The following is a 27,415-nucleotide window of genomic DNA, read 5'->3' on the forward strand; positions in this document are numbered from 1 at the left end:
CGAACCCGCAACCGCCAGCGCAACAGGTACAATCCATGGCTCCATGGGTAACCGTTGCGCCAATTATTTTAGATACAGATAATCAATTTGTCATTTGTTTGCTTACAATAATTATGTGATTCGTTGTTTTGAAAACTATGTATTTAGAAGGCGGATAAACTGTCATGTATACTGACATACGATTGTAAAAGTTGAGGTAATTACAAAACATTTTTATAACAACACTAGCTGACCCCGCAAACGTTGTTTTGCTATATATTTTATTAACTTTCTCAACTCTCCCCCTTTATAACTTAGGGGTATGAAAAATAGGTGTTGTTTGATTCTCAGATCTACCCGATAAGCACACAATATTTCATGAGAATCGGTCAAGCCGTTTAGATGAAGTTTAACTACACAAACCGCGACACAAGAATTTTATATATTAGATTAAACCTAATGGACAATAAACATAATGGATTTAAATTAATTTCAAAAGATTTTAAAATCGACATTACAACTCGACCGATTAATTTTTCGAACTACCATTTTTTTATAAAAAAAAAAACCTATCATTTATAAAGCAATAATAAAAAAAAAATTCATTCATTTGAATTCTATTTTACATATTATATAAGAAAGAACTAAGAGTGTCTAGGTATATAGATAAAATGTATATAATTTCCGGCTAAAACTTGCAGAATTACTACCATCGTAAATATTATTGACGTTATGGCATTGAGCCAAACTTCAAATGGCATTACGTCGTTGACTACCAAACGACCATTTCACGGCTTAATGTTTATTTTATTTATTTATTAGACACGTTTATGTAAAGGTGCCTGTTAAAAATTAAGAGCAAATCAACAATGACGCAAATTTGCTATTATGGTATGTAAGGGTACAAACATTATATTGTAAAATAACTAATATGGCTAAAACATTTTGTGTAGTGTAATATTAATAAACCTATTCTATTCAACACAAAATTCAAATTAAATAAAGATTTTGTTTACAAATTATATTGCAGCATCACCATATGTATTTCTACACTGTTTTCAAAGTTGTATTTATAAAGAATAATGTATGTGGAAAAACAGTTAAGCAACCTAGATAAATTATTTTATTTGCCTATTGCAATGGAATGCGGACTTTTAATTAAAGTGTCACTACAGACATGCATCTGCTGCAAAGTACAGGGATGAAACAGGAAAATGTAATGACCGAGGTGAACAGTCACTTGGATAAACATAGGGCAGGGTTAAGGACCGATGCGCGGTGTAGGATGACGTTTTAATTTTAAGGAAGAGGACTAAATCTACCCATACTAATATTATAAAGCTGAAAAGTTTGTTTGTTTATTTGAACGCCATAATTTCAGGAGCCACTGGCTCAAATTGGTAATTATTTTTGTGTTGGGTAGCTCTTTTGCTTTGGAACGTTTTTTGCTCAAATTAACGCTATTGAAACCGCAGTGTACAGCTAGTGCTCAAATATTTTATTTCACTGTTAAATTATGCGTTTCGGCATTGAGTGATTATGTTGGGTTTAGATAATCACGATTAAAAAATATATAAGTCTAAAAAAAAAAAAAAAAGCCGCGAAAAATCTCTTTGTTAGCGACTTTTGAAATATTTTCGTAATTTCAGTATTTCTTAAGTTTTGCTACAATCGTCTCTGCTTAACGTAATTACTGTTTTTGTAAAAGTGTATAAATCTATTACATAATACTACAACGGGTACTATAATATTACTAATCTGAAATCAATTATTAGGTATTTAACCTCCATTATTCGTATTACAAATAAGAAAACGTAACTAGGTAGTTCATGGGATTTATTAAAATACTATCTGCCCAAACAGATTTCGTTCTTTCAAAAGTTCATAGTAATTTTTTTTAATTTTATTAGTCTTAAAACCTTCCGTGGGCCTTGAGGAACATACAAAAAAAAAAATTAAGGCATAATTATGAGATATGTTACAGACATAATTGTTATAACTGTTATAAACGATAAGATTTCTATGTCAAGTTATTAATACAGAGAGTGTATGGTGCGTGTGCCATGTCGGTGGCGCCTAAAACACCGACGGTCGCGGGTTCGATTCCCGCACGTAATGGATATTTGTGTTTAAAAAACATTTATTTCAGGTCCGGTTGTTAGTCCTGCAACCCACATTGAAGCTGCGTGGTGGATTAAGCTCTGATCCTTCTCCTATATGGGGAAAGCGGCCTACTCCCAGCAGTGGGATATAACAGGCTGAAATGATATAGAGGCTGAAAATCCCAAAAAAGATTTGGAATGTTAAATATTAAAGTTGAAACCAAATTTTCCCATTTTGTTGTTCTGATGGTATAATAAATATTTGGTTATTTCGAACATGGTTATTTCAAATAAAATTATAGAAATGATATCAAATACATTAATATTTAATAATCATGTACTGTGTGGCTACGGTACTAAAGAATATAGCCACCCCCTCTCTTCCCGTGGGTGTCGTAAGAGGCGACTAAGGGATAACACCGTTCCGCTACCACCTTGGAACTTAAAAAGCTGACCGGTGGCGGGATAACCATCTAACTGCTGACTTTGAAATACACAGGTCGAAGACGGGCAGCAGCGTCTTCGGTGCGACAAAGCCAGTACTGTGGTCACCAACCCGCCTGCCCAGCGTGGTGACTATGGGCAAAACACATGAGTTCACGTTATTTTAGGCGTAAACTTGTGGAGGCCTATGTCCAGCAGTGGACTGTACAGGTTGTAATGATGAATCATAATAAATAAATAATTTACCAATTTTCGTGAAAAAAAATCAATTAATTTTTCCACTTTAAATAACAAAATAAAAATTTGATGCCATATTGTTTTCGTTACATAAAAACATTAACATTTCATAAATTTCACAAAACGTGGTCCCACTATTTCTCATTGATGCGCACGAGCACGCACTCATTGTATGGTAATTATTACGCGTGCGTCGTGTAGCTCGACAGGCTAGGATTAGGACAGCGCTTTGAGGAAGCAATTGTATGAAATACAAATGCGTTTTATTAGATACCAATTGGTTTCTTGTGTAATTGTAATCTATTGAAATAAATATTGATCGCCGAAATATCGCGTAAAGCTTCCAAGTGATAATGCTAAATTGTTTGTTTTATGTTTTTAATGTTTGTTATTTTGATTCGATATTTGACTACGGACATGGTTTGTACTTATAAAATAAAATTGATAGATAAGAGATCTCGGATGTTATTTTGTTACACCACTTTTTTATACCTCACTAACCTAAAAGTTAGCGTCGATTTGAGCGGTACAACTTTTAATGTGAGTTTCCAAAGCTTCTCTTTACTCGCCGCTTTTACGAGAATATTGTTTCATAACTTTTCTTGCAAAATGAATATTTATTGACACTACTATTTTTTATTCTCTTTTGAACCCTTATAATGGGTAAAACCCTTATATTAGATCTTAAGCCAGGAAGTAATATTAAAAAAAAAAATACAATATTCCAAAATTATTTAAACGCAATTTTACATTGACATAAAAGACAAGTCATTCGTTATTTTCTTCTTTATGACACAATGTACGTCATTATTTTAATATTTATAAATACAACTGTCATTCAAACAAGTATTATGTAACAGAGAAAACGAAAGAGAATTATATAAGTTTGGTTGAACCTATGTACTCGTATGTTAAAGAAAAAAAAATTAAAGAAAATTGTCCTATATTTATTACTCCTATGTACAAATAACTGTTTTATGTAAATATTTTCTGAGTGGGCTGCAATAAGTATATTTTATTTATATAACTATATAGTTTTGCTGAAATACAATTGATACCACAGCTAATTATAAGCTTAAAATTCCCATATGTTCTAACTTATATGATTATCTACATACATATATACGATACTAGCTGTGCCCGCGGCTTCGCCCGCGTTGAAATTAGTGTGTCACAAAGTTTTCCCAGTAAACTTCCAGTGAAACTCTCATCAAAAATGGCTTAGCCGTTCCATAAACCTTCCTCTTGCCAATGGTGGAGCCCTCTCTCCAATGGTGAAACCGCATGAAAATCTGTTCAGTAAATTTTGAGCGAATCGATCACATACACTTTTGGGGACTTTGTTTATAATACACTTACTGTTGCCCGCGACTACGTCTTCGTGGTTATGAAGATATGCATTACTATTAAGATGTTTAACGCAAATTATTTTTTTATTTCAGCCACTTGAAATGCTTATCAAACTGATTAACTTTTTAAAAGGCACAATTTAGTATAATTTAATAGTTATTTTTATAAAATCTCTCTATACACAACATTTTTGGTTTTATTTTCAGGCTGTATATGTTTCATAAAAACTACCAACCCCAATTAAGTTCCCTTAGCGATGGAATATCGTTAAATCCGTTCTTAGCGGACGTCTGCTAACTATAATCTACCTCCCTGCCAAACTTTATCTTTGTCCAACCTGGATGGATAGACCATCCAGCGGTTTTTGAGTTCTCGTGATGAGTGAATCAGTGACCTTTCTCTTTTATATATATATAGATTACGATGCATTATTTGGACACCTCCTCATCATCTATAGAGCATACATTTTCATTCTCATTTCAATTTCAAGTCTCTTACTTCAAAAACATAAGACTTTCATACAAACTTCCAACCCCCGTTTTATCCCTTTAAGGGTTGAGTTTCATAAAATCAGCTCTTAGCGGATGTTTACACCCTATAAGCAACCTTCTTGCCAAATTTCAAGTTTGTAGCTGTTATAGTTTCGGAGATTTCGTGATGAGGGAGTCAACCTACCATCCCCCGTTTTAACCCCAAAAAGGAGTTGGTTTCTAAAAATACATTATTTGGACACCTTCTTACCATCTAAAGAGCGTACATTTTAAATTTCAAGTCTCTTACTTCAAAAGTCTCTTACTTCTAAGGGGGCTTAGGGGTCGAATTTCGTAAAATCCGTTCTAAGCGGATGTCTACGCTCTATAAAGAGCCTTCCTGCCAAATTTCAAGTTTGTAAGTGTTATAGTTTCGGAGATTTCGTGATGAGTGAGTCAACCTACCATCCCCAGTTTTAACCCCAAAAGGGAGTTGGTTTCTAAAGACACATTATTTGGACACTTTCTCATCATCTATAAGGTATACATTTTAAATTTCAAGTATCTTACTTCAAAAACATGGGACTTTCATACAAACTTTCAACCCCTGTTTTACCCCCATAAGGATCAAGTTTCGTAAAATTCATTCTTAGCGGATGTTGACGCCTTATAAGGAGCCTACCTGCCAAATTTCAAGCTTATAGATGTTATAGTTTCGGAAATTTCGTGATGAGTGAGTCAACCTACTATCCCCCGTTTTAATCCCAAAAGGGAGTTAATTTCTAAAGATAAATCATTTGAACACCTTTTCACCATCTATAGAGTTTACATTTTAAATTTCAAGTCTCTTACTTCAAAAACATAGGACTTTCATACAAACTTCCAACCCCCGTTTTACCCCCTTAGGGGTCGAATTTCGTAAAATCCGTTCTTAGCGGATGCCTACGTCTTATAAGGAGCCTACTTGCCAAATTTCAAGTTTGTAGGTGTTATAGTTTCGGAGATTTCGTGATGAGTGAGTGACCTTTCGCTTTTATATATATTATAGATTATAGATTTAAAATTTTCTTTGATATATTTTTGAGTAATATGAGTCTGATGCTAATAACGATATATGTTATGTACCTATTATTTAACTCAACACTTTGGCAGAGCTACATCCACTGGAAAAAGAGACCAGGTGGAATGACGACTGAAGAAGACGGCGGGAAACCATTGGATTCTGATGGGGCGGGGTAAGACGGAGTGGCGAAAATTTGGGGAGGCTTATGTCCAGCAGTGGACTGTTAAAGGCTGATGGCTGGATGACATCCACTGTGATCATGAGCTAACTAGTATACCATATGTCCAATGACGAAGAATAAAAGAATTTTCAGAAATTTGTTTACCCTTAAATACTCCATATTATATACCTATTATAAAATATTTATTATCATTATTATTCTGTGTGCACACTACACAATCGCTTCACGCAAACATTGTTCAATGCACTGATATTAAATTCATGTATTACCGGATTCCAACAGTAGGATGGTTTGAATCCGTCATCGTTATTGAAAGTTTATATTTCTCAATATGGCGTACCGCAGTAACTGGTATTAATCATTTTTACACATCAATAATGTTATACAATGGCTTATTTCCGACTTTGAAATATATTAAGCAGTTAAATCAATCTAAATAAAAATTGATTCCGAAGGACTGCTAAATCTTAAAAAAATCTTCTTTTATTTTTGTTATTGTATATATATTATCAGCATAAAGTTTGTATAAAAGAAAACGACATGTTCACGAAAAAAAAAAATCTAGCGAAGTTCTAGTTTTAAATATGGCTAGGTATGTGTTTTGATCCTACCCACGGTAACAAGTCAATACCCTTGGTTTGATCAATACGGAAATAGCCATTGGTTGATCTTAAATACTTCCAAATGATTTGAGCTGTCATGTGTAGCATTTGGTCACTCACTCGCTTCAGCTTATCGTGGTTCATAGCTGGATACAGGCTTCATCACGTTGGTCCATACATCCTAGTTCTTTGCAATACTTATCCAGCTACCATCAGCTATGTTACGTTGATCGTCGGTCCAGCGGGCCGGACGGCTTCCCACACTGCGTTTGACAACATGTGGTCTCCACTGACCTGTCTGTCTGTCTGTATAATATATATTTACATATATATATATATATATATATATTTATACATATATTATTTATAATGATGTTTATTGAAAACAGAAATATTTAACTATACCAGTCGGCTAATGCCTATAAACACAAGCATTAAGTTGCTTACTTTAGGAATCGACGACCGTGTGTTTATTGTGTAGATATTTATTTATTTATTTACACATATATAGGTTAATAATAACTAATACTTTGATGGATTATTTTGAAAAAAGATTGCTTATTCAATCGGTTTTGTAACATATCTTAAACAAGAGATGATTCTTATTTAAATTTTAAGATTAGATACAGTCTGTATTGCTAGTCGTCGAATAGAACTTATGCCATACTTAGTTCTATTCGTCAGTTTTTTTGTGATACAGATTCCATATAACTCTTTTTAACTGTACTTTCGTAAAGTTAGTTTTGTGTTAGTTCGTAAGTTCGTTGTAATTTTAAAAAGCTTTTTTAAGCTTACCACCTAATTACTATTTGACATATTTTCATGGATACTTTCATACGCAGAATTGCTTCTCCATACGGACGAAAGACCAGTCTAAATAAAAAAAATGTGTGTGTACTTGTGTACGCACGTAAGAGGTTAAGTGTTCTTCTTCGTTGACTAGCTAACTTCAGGGTGTCGGTTTTTGTGACCTTATGGCGCGCACATTCATTGGCTTGCTAACTTCACGTTGCTAGCTTCTTCTTCGTTGACTAGCTAACTAAAAGAAGTATAACTTCGAAAATATTTACTTTTGTATTATCACAATTATACACCAATAAATCTTATATATAAATTCTCGTGTGACAATGTTAGTTAAAATACTCCTCCTAAACAGCTGGACGAATTTTTATGAAATTTTGTGTGCATATCGGGTAGGTCTGAGAATCCACCAATGTCTATTTTTCATACACCTAAGTTATAAGGTGATAGGGGGGGGGGGGATTAAGGGAATTTATAACATATATGGCAAAACAACGTTTGCGGGGTCAGCTCGTACAAGTATAAAACATTAAAGATGTCACGCTTTTCGTGCTATGTAAACCAGTTCAAAAATTCGACCGCTTAAACAATTACGAAAGGAATCACAAATATATCCGTAATTAAAAATGAAAACAATTAATTATAAAAAAAAATGTATAACTAGGGTGGCCATGTTGAATGATGGAATTATGTCCATTTAAAGACATCGCAACATTTAAACGAACCGTAATAAGAATTTTCAGGTCAACACTTTAGCGGAATGATAAATACGATATTGGTAACTTATAATTGGTCTTTAAAAAAATTCTGGTTTAAATTATATATAAACAAATAAAAAATGACGGTTATCATTTAAAAGCAATGACAATAATCATAATTCATTTTATTTGCGGCGACTGTCATAATTATATATAATTAAACGAAACGGGATTTCGTTCGTGATTTATGGTTTTTTGGCGTTTTTTTTTTAATGATTTCCGCCCGCGATTTCACGCGAGTTGTAGGTGAAGAGCCGGTCAGACCAAAATTCTCGTAATCAGGAAATTAAAAATCATATCGACAATTGTTGTTTTTAAATGTATTTAAAGAATATAGTATGAAAGGCCAAGCACACATATATATCAGGAAAAGTCTATACGAAGTTAGGAACAACTTTTTTTTTGAAAATACATTTTGGCTAATTAGTCGACGATGACAAAAATTTTAATACGATATGTACCCTATGTACACTTACTTTTTCTCACTCAGAATTTTATATTTTCATACTTTTTCTCTGCTTAAACTATAATGGGGATTTTTATGCTGTTAGTTCCTAGGCTAAAAGATTCAATTCCAGTTTTAACTTTGACGAAACTGGATAAATTAACCTGATACTTCTTAGTAACCTATAAGCATCAAATAATTGGCTGTTTCATAACGAATTTATAAATGGTCCACTATAGGGCTAAAGGTAAGTGCATTTAACAAACTTGATCATTAATGGTAATTTACTACGGGTTGGTGGATATTTATGGATTATACATTTTAAATATAAAATTGTCTCATAATATTTCTTATCATCGTTGATCATGAGATTTTGAAGCCAACAATATATAGCAGTAGATAAAATTATTTGAATTCGAACAAAAGATAATTGATTTCGATTAAGATGTCCTACCAATTAGGCTATCACGTTACATACGGATAGTATAATATTTCAAATATTTTCCGTATTTTATAACATACGGAATACTTTATTGAATAGGCGAAATGTTTACCACTACTACCAGATGTTACTGATTTCTTAATGTAATTGTAGCTCCCTGTATAGTTGTTTTATATTACTTTACTTAATGTCCGACACTCAACTCTGGACACTCGACACTAGACTATAAACCGTAAGTTTTAAGCCATAAACTTAAAAGTTTATCTCTTTACTTACAGCAGTGGGTACTTATTGACATACTCACAAACACGAACACGTGTTAACGATAGACGATAAATTACCCTTTTAAAGAGAATAGGCTTTCACTCTGTTCAACCTTGGATCATTCATCACGTTTGATAAACTTTACTTATTGTAGAGATAGTGTCAGTTTTATTTAGGTTACGACCACCCTAGTATGCAAACAATCTATCTTTTAAAATAACAAAAGTTAGATTGGATTTTGGATTTGACCGGTGTTGGGAGATGGTACGTTGTTGACATGATGGGGTGAAATTTGACATAATACATTCATTAAGAAAATAGCAAAATGACAATAAGTTTAATAAATCACATAAATTAAATAAAAATCTTTACGCACGACGTGTGTAAAGTGATATTAAGATAAATTCCTTCTTTATGAAGTCAGTTAAATATATATCCACTTGTTATTTCAGATAAATTTTATATTTGAGCGTAAACTATTAGGCAATAAATAACAAGTCCAATTTAACACTTGTTTTTATGTTTCTACGTAACGATCCTCTAAGTACATAATACTCGTATCCAAGACTTATCTATATTACCAAGTTGTACGGGAGACCTCTTTCGAAATAGTACTTTCTTCCTATGTTAAAGGAATTTACTATATTTTAAGTATCCTAGCTCGAAATATAATATTATTCATATGAATTCAAGTCATGCCCAATTTAGATTTAATTAATTTAGTAATTTCAGTGTAGCGTATGGTTAAATGGTAAGAACAGACAGATAGACACACACAAATGTCAAAAAAAAAATACAGTTTTAATATTAGTATCGATAATACTATGACCAGTCATAAAGGCATGATATTTTTTTTTATTTAAATTACTTTAATGTACTAAACTTGGCATTTTATATATTAGGTGCAAATTGTCCGCAATATCTAGCCAAACATGGTGAATACAGTAAATACTGTAACACGTCAAAGATTCTCAGTTATAAAAAAATGATTGATTGTGTAAAAGTTAAAATGTATAAATCTAAAGATTTACAAATTAATTTTATTTAAAATTTTGATTTTTTAATACATAATCCGTTTTTAAAGACGGTTTTATGTAAGTTATTGATTATGTTAAATCGATTATAGATATAGCCGCGGGTCTTATTAGAGGCTATATAAATTTTATTTGCTAATTGATAGTCGGTTCGCTAAACGTATTGGAAAGCCCGACGCTTTGTGATAATGTATTGGTAGAAATCTTTTTCGATATTGATAAATTGCCGTGTTAAGGCGAAGTATACACGACTAGACTTTCTTAGTATTTTTTTTATACCTGCTTAAATGTAAATTTATGATGCTTTGATGTGTTGAAAAAAAAACACGAATTATCAAAATGGGGATGGGGGGATATATGTCTTATTGTTTTTTTAGAAATTCGTATCACGTTGCTTAATTTACCAAAATTTAATAAGATTGTACATGTATTTAAATATATTATAAACATTTAAATATACTTTTGACAACAATGCACATGACTTTTGAGTATAGGGGGTGGGCGGTAAACCTTACCACATATCATCAAGGGGGTAGGGAGTCAAATCATAGCTGAAAAACGTCATGAAATTAATGGATCACGTGGAAATGGAATGGAGCAGTGTTTGGTTCCTGTTGGTGAGTAAGGTGACCAGAGCGCCAAGGGGGAATCGAGGATGAGCTCGGCAACACGCATGCGATGCTTCTGGTCTTGCAGACGTCTATAATCTACGGTAATCGCTTACCATCAGATGGGCCGTACGCTTGTTTGCCGATCTAGTACATAAAAAAAAATGAACGACCACAAATATTTTCATCGCCTTGAACTAAAAATCACAACACAAGGAGCGCAAGACTGGAAATTATTTGCACATACACAAATATATGTACATCCCGACCACACGCACAACTATAACGTGATTATCGAGATTGGTACGGCAGAGCGAGCGTCGCCTTAAATAATACAAATTTAAAATCACTAACTAAATTAATTTCATCTAAATATACGATGTCCTTTCCAATTCAAGACAATTTATCGTCTTGTATGCGAAATATAATATAATTTATTATAAGTTAAATATATTATGTTTTGAAAGAGGACTCAATTTATTTCTCTTTTTAGCGAGACCAGTCTCGATATAGGTATTACTTTGTTTTAAATATAAGGATAAATACACATACATACCAAAAATTTGATTAAAAATAGTTTATTTACTATAAATTTTCCGTAAGGCCTAGTGCGCTATTTAAAGATTAAAAAAAAAATAAAAATTTAAAGAATAAAATTTATATTATGAACACAAATTATTATTAGTTAACTATTTATTTTTTATATTGCGAATTACCATAAAAAAGCAGAAGCTTGCAATTGCTCCTTTCTCAAATTATTTAACATAAAAAACGAGTACTTTACGTTTACTATATATTTAATATATCTTATGTATATATTTACTTTATCTTTTGAGTAAAAAATTAAATAGTAATTAGTAATTATTTAGATTATTCAGCGGTATTATTTTCTACCTCGTTGGCATCACGTAATACATTTAATAAGACACGAGTACCAAAGGTTTTATTACGATAATGAGATGTTACCCGAGCAATTCCCATTAAACCACCGCACTAACTTGGTTCTGAGGCAAAGTTAATTACGAATGTTACTACTAAAATTGGTTAATACTATGTGCAGTGGCGTATTACATTTACCGTTTGGTTTGTAATATATGGTTACATTTCCAGACCTTTCAGTATAATTGAAAAGATAGAAGTTAACTATAGTAAATCAATACATATAATAAAAATGTAACGGATCGCGGTCTGTATATGGAAGACATAACAGGAGAAAAAATATTATTGGGACCTTTGTCAACGCAAATAGCACCCAAAACAATGATAGGAATCCACAACTTTCGGGGTAAAAAAGCAATCCAAACTGCACCAATACTTAGTCATCATAGTATGTTATTAAAAATTTGGTCTATAATTTAATGTTATACGAATTGACTAACGATTTAAATGCATTTTTTGACATATAGGTATTGTCCTCCTGTAACCATGGTTGCTGTAAAGTTACCGAAACGTCGGGCATCTAAAAAACTTAATAAACCGCGATCAAATCGGAAAAAGTCGTTTTATTATAATAAGTGAAATTCGTGTAAACATTAGAAAACAACAAATATCCATTTGGGCTTCACACCCAGTTGTTTAAAAAATAATGACACACAAAAAAGGTACTGCTCGAAGATCCAAAAGAATTTGATAGAGTTTATGTTATGTTATCACTTACGCTTACATAACTATGTTATTTTATTCATTTATTTTATCTAACATACGAAAACTGTCACGTTCTTAAATTATATAAAACCTCAACATTAATTATTGTTGGATCGAGTTGCGAAACCGCTCGAAGGTCGCACATTTTTAATAATATACTTTCAATATGTTCTTTCATTCGTAATTAGATACAAAGGACCCTTGTCTTTGCGACTACGAACATGAAATATATTGAATAGAATTTTAGTAATTTGACTAAGCGTACGTATTTATTTTTATTACATATATTGTAATTCATTCATTTGATAATGACGTTGTTATAGTATTAATCTTAGAATAAAATTGACAGTATTTCTTTTTTGCTTGTGCTCCGGTAAATTTGCTGAGCATTGAATAAATCTCTCTGTCAAACGTGATTGAATATGTCAATCTGTTTCTATATTTATTTCTTTCGCCTTATCTCAAAAATTATCCAATAATTAAATTACGACTTGTCATAAATTGTGTACGTTTTTGTGTACGGTTGTCTAATATTACTATTAATATTAGTAAAAACAAAGAAGTCAAATTAAATATAAATATAAAAAAATCGAAAGCCCTTCGACGACATCATTTTAAACAAATCCCTGATGACTCAGCAGTATGCAAAACTTTAAGTTTTAATTTTAATTATTAATATGGTCATTACAATCAAATTTCTTTTTCTTAAAAAATCTTAATAAGATCTCGTAACATTTTTAAACTAAGTGAGGAGAATTATATTTTATGTATGCAATTTGCATGTATAATTTCAATTATAAAAAACAATCTAAGTAATAAGAATCGTGTATCTGTTTGTGAACATGATGAATCGTAATTGGTTACAAACTAATAGTGAAAAATATTAAGTAATGCTAAATACACACTCGTACAGACAGACAGACAGACAGACAGACAAACACACACACACAATGTCAAATGATTCTTTAACGTTGTCGTTTGCAGGTTCAACTCCAGCTCGGGGCCAATATTTGTTTCTGTTAGTGTGGGTTCCTTATCAGAATGCGCAAATACCGTTAGTTCCATGTATTTTATTAAAGACACGGTACTAAAAATTCTTACTCAGTGAATGCAAATTTAACAAAGAATAACAATCTGCGCCTCCACTGGTTCCTTAGTTCAATCTCCAAGGCGATCGGATATCCTTGTACACAACATGTTTCATTAATATAATTTTGTGGTATCATACTGAATGCATCGCATGGTAAAATGTTACACTATCTCGTCTCACTCTAACTTATGTGTAAGAAAGAAACGAACATATTGTTAGTCATAAAACAGGGTAGCTATTCGGAAGTGGTGTTTTTTTTTCATATACAGTAACACTATCCGTTGTAGTACAAAAGATTTACCTTCAATGACAGTATTAATATATAAGCATCGAGCGACTTTTAAATTCGATTTTTTACTGTAATATTTTTTATACCTTATCCCTAATACACATTCAACATCTTTAGTAGTTTCGCGGTTGTTAAGTTTCTATGCTTGCAGGATATTTTTGTTTTATGTTTATTTATACTTCTCTGTTTATACAACAGTTAGCGTCATATTTCAAAATACACAAGACAATCATTCCAAACCAAACCCAAAAAGATAACTTAAAAACCATCTACTTTAAAAACTAACTTATCTGGCTGGAGCGTAATAATATTAGTGTATTTCAAATAATTGTGTTTGCTGGCAAACGAAAAAAAAACCGACTTCGATTACATCGACAAGTAATACAACGTAGATCGACAAAAAAATAGTCAAGTAACTACGCGTTATCAAAGATTACTCAAAAAGTAGTATTCAGATCTTAATAAAATTTAAATTGGACCAAATGACATACACCACCTTTTGATTAAATTAAAAATTATCAAAATCAGTATACCCAGTAAAAAGTTATGCGGATTTTCGAGAGTTTCCTTCGATTTCTCTGGGATTCCATCATCAGGTCCTGGTTTCCTTATCATGATACCAAACTAGGGATATCCCCTCAACAAAAAAAGAATTATCAAAATCGGTACATCCAGTAGAAAGTTATGCGGTATAATACAACGTAGGTCGACGAAAAAAGCGTCAAGTAAAAACGCATTATTAGATATAACTCAAAAAGTAGTTCTTAGATTTCAAATAAATTTAAATGGGACCAAATGACTCACACCACCTTTCGATTCAATTTTTTTTGTCGAAATCGGTCCACCCAGTTCTGAAGTTCTGAAGTAACATACATTAAAAAAAATACAGTCGAATTGAGAACCTCCTCCTTTTTTGGAAGTCGATTAAAAAAGACATATTGTCCGAGTCGTTATACTAACATGTTTATATAAGTATTCAAAATGTACGTCAAGGATTTTGTAGGCAATTAGCTAGTCCAACTAACTCTATAAAATTTGAATGAGTATGCTTTACCAGTGTTTCGATATCAGTAACGTAGTGTTCTAATGCCGTTCGTATTTGTTCGCTATTTCTTATAATTTGGACCAAATACTATTGTCTCGTATTAAGTTTACTTTCGCGCACGCGCCGCGTCTGTTATTTCCTGTCGAAACACGATAACCTTTTTACGTAACGATTGGTTGATTGCGTGGAAACAGGGGTAATGACATATATATTTAACCGACTTCATTAATATGGGGGTTCTTTAAAAAGTTACTTTGCGAAGTTTGATTTGGTATTTAATAATTATCGGTTAAGTGTTTTATAAGTTGAGCATAATTATTTTATAAGTTATTTAATTAGTTAATCCGATACTAACTACTTACTTTATCCGAATCTGTTTTGAAAACACTTTACCATTGTCTAATACAATGATGTAATTTTGTGTCCCGCAATAAGGCCAGTGTTACTGAACCCACACATCTTTGTCTTTTATATAATCTTTTACGTTGGTGTATTTTAGAAAAGACGTGTGAAAATGGGTTCAAATGGTCAGTTGATTATTAATTATTATTACTTTATTTATATGAGTGGGAGCGTCATGTTACATAATTTGTATAAACAGAAACTTCTAATTGTCTACTTTATCTATATAAATAATAATGAATCGCTGCATATGTTGCTAAGCTATTTTTTATTCTCTAATACTCTGTTGAAAGTTCTTAGAGAATAAAAAGTAGGTGATTTGCACTGAAAGTCAGAAAATTTCAGAAAAAGTAATGATTATTTTAACTTTACGCGTTTAGCAGGTCGCTAGACAGAATACTGCTCAATCAATTAAATTCCAAGTGGCATAAGTGAAATTATATTCCAGTCTTTGACCACAGACAGAAATTACCCTATTACAGTATAATATAATTTTAATATATTACAGTATAATACAATAGTAACTCTAAAAAAATACATAATCACGAAACGCGTTATAATAAAAAAATCATGATGTCGTCATAGGACAATGCCCTTTGTTTTTACGGCATTAGTTGATTATAATAATACCGTTGAGTCTGTACCGATAGCGGAGGTTATAATGTTCTAGAACAAAATCTTAGTAACTGAAATCATGGTTAACATATTTGTTAACTATCATTCGTATTATACCAATAATAAATACAGTTATTATTTATTGTTGTGTCACACACTAGTGTTTAAACACCCAGGCCAGTTCAAACATTTGTATTGGCCATACAGATATTTGCACTAGTCTGGGTGTTTGTGCAGTTCTTGTCTGTCTCCTCACCGTGCCTCGGAGAGCATGTTAAGCCGCCGGTCCCGGTTGTTATCATGTACGCCTGATAGCGATCGCCTGACTCATAGTAGGGAATGTATCCGCTAACCCGCATAGAAGTAACGTGGTGAATTAAGGTATGATCCTTCTCCTAGATGGAGAAAGAGGCCTATGCCCAGCAGTGAGATATTTTTTTTTCTTTTTTATGTCACTAGGTCGGCAAACAAGCGTACGGCTCACCTGATGGTAAGCGATTACCGTAGATTATAGACGTCTGCAACACCAGAAGCATCGCATGCGTGTTGCCGAGCTCATCCTCGATTCCCCCTTGGCGCTCTGGTCACCTTACTCACCAACAGGAACACAATACTGCTGAATATTACATGCTGAAGCGTTACTATTTTTAAATACCCTGGAAGTTTTGTATGTATTGTATGCTATAATATTATGATTAACGTGTAACGAAGTCCGCAGTTACCCTGCTTTTTGTTCAAAAGGATGCGGTAACTGTTCCCAAGTCTGGAGTAACTAACATACATTTATTATAATATTTGTTATTTAAATGTACATTTATTACGAGAAAAGAATGAATAGAAGAATGTAAACGAAATGCGTGTAAAACCTACTTTTAATTTTAAAAATAATTCTAAAATTATACTGGATTGCTTCTTAAGACAATTTAAGAGAAAATTTTGCTCAATTTTTAAGCTTAATTATAAAAGGATCGTCGCCATCCTTTCAGTTTAAAATATTTTTTTTGGAATTGCCTCAGAAGTTATAGTACATGTATCTTTTATTATTTCTAATAAAATTAACCCTTTTTGGGTTTATGTTTATTAAAACCGTTGTTTGGATAGTTTTACGTTTTAGGTTTCAGTACTTACTGTGAATACAAGTTACTTCAAAATACAGTAAACAGAATAAAAATTCTATCTATTTCAAAAACTTTTATTTTAGTACACGATCAGGCCAATTTATACTTTCTTAGATAACATGTGTTATGGTTAGTGGTAAGACAAAATAATTTTTTAATCTAATGATATATTTTTACATTAACAATGTATACACGTAAAAGATTATTTTCATTATTATATAATGTAACTTTATTCCTTGAAATTTTTTTTTTAGTTGTAACTGCGGAGTTTTCCGATTCTTCCTGTAGAATTTAAATTTCGAATCAGCAGTTGCTTCACAATTCACATTAACCTAATTTTTTTTATTAACACGAATAAGTACAATTTTAATTTGTAATTTTTTTTTATATTTCATATTTTTTTAAAGGACCTAATGTATACGGCAACTTTTTTCCTTAAAGAGAAACAAATACGATCGTATCTAGAAAGTTATAATACCAAAAAATATATTTTTTCAATTAATGAGTTATTTGACCTTCAACTATATTACGATGATACCATATTCATTCAAGAATACTATTGAATCATGTCCGTCAATTACGTCATAACTCTAATTGACCAGTCATGCGCTGCTGTGAGGAATCTTTCACGTTTTCAAAACTTGCGTGCACTGTGGTAAAATTCTGTGCTTTTTTTCAAAAATGATAAAAACGCAACCGAACCGAAATCAATGATATAAGAGATCACACTTCACTTCACTTGAGCCTATCGCAGTCCAATGCTGGGCATAGGCCTTCCCAAGTTCGCGCCAAACATCCCGGTTTTTCACAATCCTCATCCAGCCTACACCGGCAATCTTACTGAGATCGTCGGTCCAGCGGGCCGGAGGACTCCCACGCTGCGTTTGCCAAGACGTGGTTTCCACTCTAGGACACGTCTGCTGCAACGGCCATCGGTCCTGCGACACAAATGACCAGCCCACTGCCACTTCAACTTGCTAATTCTATGGGCTATGTCGGTTACGTTCGGTCTCTCGCGGATAGCCTCATTTCTAATTATATCTTTGAGAGAAACCCCAAGCATAGCCCGTTCCATTGCAAGTTGAGTGACTTAAAACTTGTGGACCAGTCTCTTCGTCAGTGTCCACGTCTCGGCGCGTTAACACAGGCAGGACGCGTTGCTCGAAGACTTTTGTCTTCAAGCATTGAGAGCAAAGAAGATATCGTTAAAAGTTATTATTTGTTGTGTTAAGGGTTCACATATAATTAACAAATGTAGATAAATGTTTATGCTAATTATTAATACCAATCGATACTCAGCGAATATCAATAGGCTTATAAAATATTAGCTATGAGTAGGGTCGAGTCCGAGATTGTTAATATAGTCACAGTAATCACAGAATCAAATTAACTAAGTTTCGTCAAATTAAGGAAATTTCATGCTCTAAATATGGAGCAGACTCACTGGAGTAGTGTACCTCAACTTCACAGAAGATCACAGCTAAATAATATTGTTGTGTTCCTGAGGTGAGTAAGGTACCAGAGCTCCAGGGGGGAATTCTTCTTCTTCTGGTGTTGCAGACATCTGTAAGCTACGGTAATCGCATACCATCAGGTAAGCCGTACGCTTGTTTGCCGACCTAGTTGTATAAAATGAAAGAAAAAAATAAGGCATCATTCGGCCGCGTTTTTTAAACCTGCAGTACGTTTTAGAGGAAATTCTATAGTGTCTCGGTATAATGGCTAGTATTAGATAAATTCACACACAAAGTTTAGGCTGTGTGCACAACTAGCTATCCAATTAAACCTTATCGCAGGGGAACCCATTTACGGGTGATAAACAGGACGCCCGGGTAGGTAGTCCTAGACCGTATGCCACCCTCAGCACTTGGGGCTACAATACCGACCAAACCCCTGTGGGAGCCTTCAGCCACTTTAATTGGAGGGTCCCGGATCTGCTGGCAACAGGATCCCTCCAGTGACAGGCTGGCCTCGGCGAAAAGACCTGACTTCTCCTCCATGGGGACTATTCGGCTCACCTCTCAACAATCCCGACGACGCCGTGTCTAGCAGGATCGGGTTCCCATCCCGGCCCGATACGGGCACAGGGGCGTTACTGGAGGTGCATTAAGTAGCGCCTCCAACGCACCCCCGTTCGTCGCCTGCGGAGAGAGGCCTCGTTGGCGGCCTCCTCTCTCACCCGCTCATCATTCTCATTCTGAGACATTACTGTCTCGTAGAAGGAGACCATCGCCTTCCAGGATTCGTCGTCGCCGAGCATCGCGGTAAAGACGCTCGGCAGTGACAAGTCCCCTCTGAGACCCTAAATAATGGTCTGAGTTACTATACATTATTTAAATCGTTTACACGCGATATAATAGTAACTAAAAGTATGCGTTTTTTTAGTATAGCGGAAACCCGAAAGCCATTAAGGAATATGACACATGACTTTGCGGAAAATCTGTAGCGGTATTAAATCCGTGACGCAGTGTGCGTTGCCTCTTAAGAACAATTTACGCTATCCTGTTGTTCAATACTTTTTGCTTTTAGTCGATTCTAAAAATTTTGACCATTGGAAATGAAGGTCGGTGCCTGATTTTTTTGCTCGTATTTTTGTTTTTTAATCGAATTTATGATTTTGATGCCAGTTTTTATGACCGATTAGCATATTTTAATTATGTATACGATGCTATATATTATTTTTATTATATGAATGGTGTGAATGGTAAATGGTATAGGTACCATTTAAATAGTATATTATTAACCATTTAAACCATTTACCCCATAAAAAATCATTAAGGTATAAATTTATATTCTTAATTTTTTATTTTCGCTTTGAAGACGACACTATTTTAATATATTGCGGAAAAACTTAACAATATTAATTATTAAAAATGCTTGGATCGAGTTTTTTTTTACATTTATAAACACTAAAAGCTTATACACAAAATAACAATTAAAAAAGACACGTTTATCTACTCCATAATAGTGAATGAACAGAATGCCCAAATATTATTATCAAGCTCAAGCCAATTAATGTCCGCGACCTCTCCAAAAACAAATACTCAAAAAGTATATTAACATAATAAAATTAATGATTATTTGAACGTACTATCCAGGAGATAGCATTCCGTTCTTAAAACGTCTGTTTGCACTAGACAGCCTATTAAATCAATAAGGCTAGTCGAGAACACAACCAGTAGCATTACAGCTAAACAATGCTGTTTGATATCAACAAAATAGCAAACCAATCGATTTGAAAAGACGAGCCTTCGCTATAATTACTTTTTATAACTATGATGTTGTAATTACATAACGTTGTATAATTCACGCCTCGTCTACCTCTAATAACTTTTGGCGTTTTAAAATGTTGTCTGCAAGATTTAAGAAATGTTCTACAAGATTTAAAAATATTTTGTAAAATTGCTAGGTAAAAAGTTTGATATAAGTATGTGTGGAGTTAACTGAGCAGTCCCATGCACTTTAATATGTATTGATTTTTTTTATTATTTGTAAGTAGGGGTTGTTATGTATCATGAGTCACAATCGTAATTAGTAAGCAGTCGTTCATGTTGGACCCACATAGATAATTAAAATGTATTACAAAAAAAAAAAAAATAATAATAATAATTAGACTGCTATTCACGCTACTAATGATTATTTATTTTTTGTAATACGCAGTCTTATAATAAGCTAATTCACATTAATTTCAAATACGTAATAAGTACATGATTTCATTTAATTTTGATTTGTTTTAAAAGATTAACATACATAACAATGTTTCAGCATCAAGTTGCTGAGTTAAATTATGTAATTTATGAAGACCATCTGTCTAAATAAAATTTACCTACTCTTAGGACTCTTTATTTACTATTTGTCCAACAAAAATGTTTCTTTATTTACTATTTGTCAACACAAAAGATTTACCGGTGACGAATAAAAATATTTGACAGATAAAGAAGAATTGGTTGATTAAAAAGATAAGTCACAACTTTTTATTTCTTGTTGAAATGTCGCCAGTAATAAACTGGGAATTGAAAAGTAATTTTCCGACTAGCCCGTTGGCGCAATTTGTAGTGGCCCTGCTTTCTGTGCCGCGGGTTGCGGGTTCGATTCCCGCCTGAGTCTGGGTGTAATACAATATTTGTATTTATATATGTATTATTTCTATGTATATTAATAAAAAAAAATTATAACAGTTGCTTATCATAGGAACAGACGACCGTATGTGTGTTATATGATATTTATTTAATTTTCACTTAATTACAAAAGTATTCCATATTACTTTAACCAATAATATTAGAATTCACAACTTAAGAACTAAATATTTACAGTTATTTATGGTACGAATGATCTTCACGTGAAATTGTAGTTTATATATTTCAAGAAATATAAATGACTAAAACAGACTTTATAAAATGAAGATCTAAGAATTCTAGTAGCGAGCTGAACACTAATTATCTCTTCAAAAAGATGGCATCACTACAGAGTTTATTTATTACGAAACATTTTTAATCATCATGACGCAAGATGCATCTCGTAATTTGGCTCCGACAGTGTTTAAGTGGTATTATCAGTGTGCAGGTTACTGATAACATTGTTCAAATAAGATGAGAAGAGTTTGAGTGTGCACGTATGTAAACATTAGAAAGATAAAATTATAAAATTTAAATTTTCCTTTAACTAATATTAACTTACGTACGAATCGTTTTCTTTAATTATAAAATAAAATCATCCAATAACAGATAATTTAAATTTAATTAACTTATGACAACAATGTTTATTATAGGTTCTGAAAGAAAATAATGAACGAAAAATTAAATATACTTTTTAAGAATTTTCTAATATCTATAATATAAAAATGAGTTGCTGAATGTGTTGCTAAGCGCAAAACTCGAGAACGGTTGGACCGATTTCGCTAATTCTTTTTTTAAAATATTCCTTGAAGTACGAGGATGGTTCTTACGGAGAGAGAAAATTCTAAAAAAAAAAATTAAATTTCCTGAAAAACTCTAAAAACAACACTTTTCTATACTCCCATACAAAAGATTTGTGATAATAAGAGTCAATTTGAACTTTAATATCATACGATAAAGTTTGTGTTAGGCGATACGAAGTTCGCCGGGTCAGCTAGTTATAATATAATAATAATAATTCCGACTAGATTTTATTTTATTATTTGTTTTAGAACTCTGTTGTAGATTAGGTTATTGTAGTTCACTCATTCGATATTATAATAATCATTTAGAGCATTTAAGGTATTTATGAGGTAGAGCACGTTAGAAGTAACGACTGTGATTTAGACCACACGACTGAAGTTAAACTTCTTTATTAATCCTAAGTAATAAACGAAACGTAACTCTCTCTATCTTCACTAACTTATATCTCCTTTTCAAGTTCCGTTCGCCTCGCCCGATTACACTTTTCGTAACGCTCTCAGAACATCATACAGAAGTTTTCCTTCAAAAATCTTGTTGTAAATCTAGAGAACTTTACAGAAGATCGCGGCTTTATAATGCTGCTCACGTGTTCCTATAGTGATTAAAATAATAGGAAGAAAAACGTAGGAAGTGATATAAGTAATTCGTCTTTAACTGCATGTCGAGTATAAAACAATATACACAAAAACGGCGTTTAAAAATCCTATTACTGGGCTGAGGTGAGCTCTGACCATCATGATGATTGATTCAACTTTTCTTTTATATTAGTAATATAAACGTCTAATATATCACAATGTTTATGTTTTCATTTACAAAAAGCTCCAACATAAATTAAGCACTTATAAAACTGGGGTGCTTGCTCGGAGATGAACCCGTGACCTTCGGTTTGAAATTCACGTGTTTTAATTCCTGAATCATTGTGACTTTGTACAATGATTGGTTTTATTTCTGTATAACTTATTCTTTAGATGCCTATTGTTATCTTTTTTTTGTCTTTAATAGGAACCACTTTCTGTGTCTTGTATACTATACTATATACACCTAGATTATTTGTCTGTTTGAATGCTTTTATATTTTTAATAAAAACAAATCTATTATAAATCACGCGAATTCGTTGCAAGTAAATTTAAGAACATTTTCCAAACATTTTATCAAAAAAAGTTGTGGTTTCCAGGTAAAAATATCGATAAAAATAATTTTAAACGATTTCTCAAACTACGCAGATAACAAAGTATTTAATCTGAGGCACATTAATCACAAATAAATAAAACTTTCAGCTGGATTGGTAAGCAAATCTAATTGCACCGTTAAAATCACATAAATTTACCATCAAATAAGCTGCCAAAATAATAAAAATAATTTTAATGGACACTTGCTCAGGATCGTAAAACTCCAGGACGTTAGCCCTTACATGAGGTAGCGATTTTAGTGATGTCGAATTATCGATTTTTTTAACAGGAGTTATCGATGATGTATCGTTTTAAGGACGTAACATGTCGGCCCCCCGCTAGAGTCGAGTCGACTTGCTGTGGTCCAACTCAGTCAGTGTGCTACGGCGACGCGCAGTGCACGTGAGTATTGTGCTTACGCGCATCTCGTTCGTTCACCCCAAGTTTACGATCGAAACGTCAGCTGTCACATTTTGACGTTTCGTAACGAGCCACGAGCGATTGAGCGCGTGAATCCGTATCGCGTTTTCGAAAAAAAAAAAGTGCTGTACGGTGTTATGGCGCGAGATTTTTTTCGTACGAATAAATCAAGTAGCATAAAAATGTTTTGACGTTCCGCTCGGCGGATCCGTGTTAGTGTTGTGATGATACCGATATCGATTGTGTTGTTTTGTGTAACATAGCAATAGCTGGTGTTTCGGTGGGATTGTTGTTATGCTGTTATCATGACACATTGATGTCGTACGAAGCTGATATGTCTATAATTAGCGAGCTGCGATGGCTGCAAGACGACGAGTTATTTGCTTTATCCTTACAAAACGGTACCTAACATTGTTTCCTACTTTATTTTATTTTAATGAACGCGTAACGATAACATAAATTTATCATTTAAATATTTTAAATATGATATTAAAATATTTTCAATTATTGCATTATTACACAATATTATGATAAATTATGAATTATTTTAAGCGCAGAAATTAGTATGAAATCGTTACGTGTGGTATCCGCACACTTTATTTACTTCCTAAATAGTTTGTTGTCTCAAGTCGTTGATTGTATATACTTTTATTTAGTCAAAACGATACAGGAATCAATTACGAATACGTGCGTCATATCATTAACGGTCTTTACTTTTTAGTAATAAGCGACAACGCGGAATTTAATATACCTACCGGCTATAATTATAAAAAGTTAAATTGTTCCTAGCTTTATTAATATAAAATCAAATAAAGTAAAAAGTTATTAAATAATATTATAACCGACAAAATCAAAAATTAGACCGTGCGAAGTAAGTTGAATTAAAAGAAAAAAGCAGTTTGTACCGGTTTTTACTTAAAACTAAAAGTTATGAAATATCCTGGTGTTTGATAATTCGTAGTTTTTAGTTAAAGCTAGTATAAGATTTTTTTTTTCTTTTAAATTGGTACGTAATAGCTCGGCGGTAAATATAGATCATTTAAATGTATTACACCTGTCACTTGAAGTGTGAATACTTTCTACATACAGGTACAACTGTAAAAATTGTTTATTTTTTGATTCATTAATAGGTTAATGGCATACGTGTTGATTTAAACATTTTTTTTAGTTATTTTTGTGTGCCTGTATCATAATTCTGTAAATTAAAAGATTCTCAATTTAAATTTAACTGTTAATATAAATATACTTTTTAATATCAACTAAAATGCTTAAATAATAATTATTGATCGCAATGAAAGGTCAATCGCTTAACGCTCTTATTTTCAAACTAATTTAGAACTTGAACAATAAATATAAGTTATAAGACCTCTTTGTTGAACCAAAAGAATAATAAATAAGAAATAATATATCAATACAAATAGAGGAATTTTTCAAGATCAGTAGCTATAAAAATAATATTTGTTGAATGCGATGTTACGCTCACTGGTAAGTTAATAGGAAATAATAGTCAAGGTGAACTAGATTCTTGAAGCCACCTCTTATTTAACTTGAATACACTAAAGACAATAATAGCTGTCAAATGAGTTATGAATGTTTGTTTGATATCATCTGCCAACCGTCTTTATCTCATAATACTAAACTAAAAACTTTATTGTTAATCTCACTTTTTTTGTATTTATATTTTTTTGTATTTATATTTTCTTATTAAATAATTTATTATACCTATTCTGATTTTTTTCCTCGTAACACCTTTTAAATGTCTTTTAGGAAATTTACATTTTACGAATGACAAATTAAAAACTGTCTTCTAAGAAAAAACGTATATTTTGTGTCTTTTATGTTACGTGGCTAAAATACTCGTAGATAAATTGTTGCCAATAAATCTTACCCAAGCCCAATATTTATTTTCAATTTTGTCGAAATTGTAATTCAAGAATGGAATTCAAGATGCAATAACGACATATGAACAAATGAAGAAATCATTCCCAATCAAAACCAACTAGGTTTGTTTAAGCCATGATGAAATGTCAAATGTTGATCAGGTTACAATCCGGCGTCGTATTAGGCCTCAGATTTACAAACTACGTACAACTTGGTTCAAGGTTAACTAGTCTAATACTGTATGTGTTACATACAAAAATTCTGTAATTATATAAGATGCGGTTTCACATGAGATCGACGATTAAGTTATCAAAATCAGAGGTAATGATGCTATAAATTGTGTAAAAATAGTTTTTCACGATGGCAAGTTTTTGCAAGAACGTGTAAAAGTGCTTTGTAATGTTGAGATTACACAAAATACACTTCTGCCAGTTGATAACCTTTTAATGAACGGTAAAACTATTTTTTAAGCGCTAGAGCTCCTCATCCGTGACGGTGTAAGACACTCATTGTTAACCCACAAATTGAGACTGTTTTAAAGATTTAAATAATTGTTTGTTGGCAAACGAAAAAAAAAATCGACTTCAATTACATAGACAAACAAAACAACGTGAGTAGACGAAAAAATAGTTTAGTGAAAACGCGTTATTAAATATTACTCAAAAAACAGTCATCAGATCTCGATCAAATTAAATTTGACTCCAAAACAAGCATCAGCATTCGATTAAAACGAGTATCATCAAAATCGGTAAACCCAGTGAAAAGCTATGCGGTATAATACAACGTAGGTGGACCAATAATTGTATTTACAGACAAACGAAGAAAAACCGACTTCAATTATATCAATAAGTAATACAACGAAGGTAGACGAAAAAATAGTCAAGTAAATACGCACTATCAAAGATTACTCCAAAAGTTGTAATCAGATCTCGATGAAATTTAAATGTGACCACATGAAATACAGCAAAAAGCTATACGGATTTTCGAGAGTTTCCCCTCGATTTCTCTGGGATCCCATCATCAGATCCTGGTTTCCTTATCATAGTATCAAACTAAGGATATCTCCTTTCCAACAACAAAAGAATTATCAAAATCGGTTCATTAACGACGGAGTTATCCCCGAACATACATAAAAAAAAAATTATATTTACGGTCGAATTGAGTAACATCCTCCTTTTTTTGAAGTCGGTTAAAAAATAGTCAAGTAAGTGCGTATTATTAGATATAAGTCGAAAAGTACTTGTTAGATCTAAATTAAATTTAAATGGGACCACAGGACACGCACCACATTTCGATTAAAAAAAAACACCAAATCACCCACCCAGCCAAAAGGTTTTGAGGTAAACATAAAAAATACATGAGCTTACGTCATTTTTGGCGCGAACTAGTAGAGGCCTTTGTCCAGCAGTGGACTGCGATAGGCTGATGTGTATGTGCGCGCGTGTGTGTGTGTGTGTCTGTGTAAAAAAATACAATTGAATTGAGAACTTCCGTCCATTTTAGAAGTCGGTTAAAAATACATTGCAGTTTTGATGTTATGAAGATTCGATTAACTGGACTAATTAATGCATCTAGATAATCGAAAATTTTGATAATAATTTCTGAAGGAATGCAACAAACTTTGATAAACATACGTATGTAATTAAATCTCGAAAAATATCGAAATTCATACAAGTATGTGAAATACACTTTACTTAAATATAACCATATAAAATAATATAAATAGATTAACTAAAATATTAAGTAAGACAGAAATTACCAAAAAAAATCTCACTTAGTCACCAGCAGTCTGATTTTACTTACGTTGTTTTGTTATTATCAATTGAAATTTGAATACATTTTCTCGCGTTAATTATACGAATAGTGAATGCATATAACAAAGATTCGGATAGTCGAGCATCTGTATTTGGAAACTCTCTCGAGCTACTTACGCTTGTCTCAGTGTCAATACCAGGTCAGCACCATTGTTACAAGCTCATTCAAATTCCATTGATAATACTGTATCACTATTCAAACACCCACGTGACATTTCGACTTCGGATT

At 32.5% G+C, this 27,415-nt stretch overlaps 1 protein-coding gene across 1 annotated transcript in view; it reads left to right on the forward strand.

Moving 5' to 3' along the window:
* The first annotated feature begins 23,543 nt into the window (after positions 1–23,543).
* LOC123663874 (rho GTPase-activating protein 7) overlaps positions 23,544–27,415 on the forward strand; it is a 296,925-nt gene continuing 293,053 nt past the window's right edge. The window contains exon 1 of the mRNA XM_045598521.1: positions 23,544–23,892. Within this exon, the coding sequence (XP_045454477.1) occupies positions 23,808–23,892 (85 nt within the window). The 5' untranslated portion in view covers positions 23,544–23,807. The remainder of the gene's footprint in view (positions 23,893–27,415) is intronic.

This window comes from Melitaea cinxia, chromosome 21 (genome assembly GCF_905220565.1).
Source record: "Melitaea cinxia chromosome 21, ilMelCinx1.1, whole genome shotgun sequence".
Classification (NCBI taxonomy): domain Eukaryota; kingdom Metazoa; phylum Arthropoda; class Insecta; order Lepidoptera; family Nymphalidae; genus Melitaea; species Melitaea cinxia.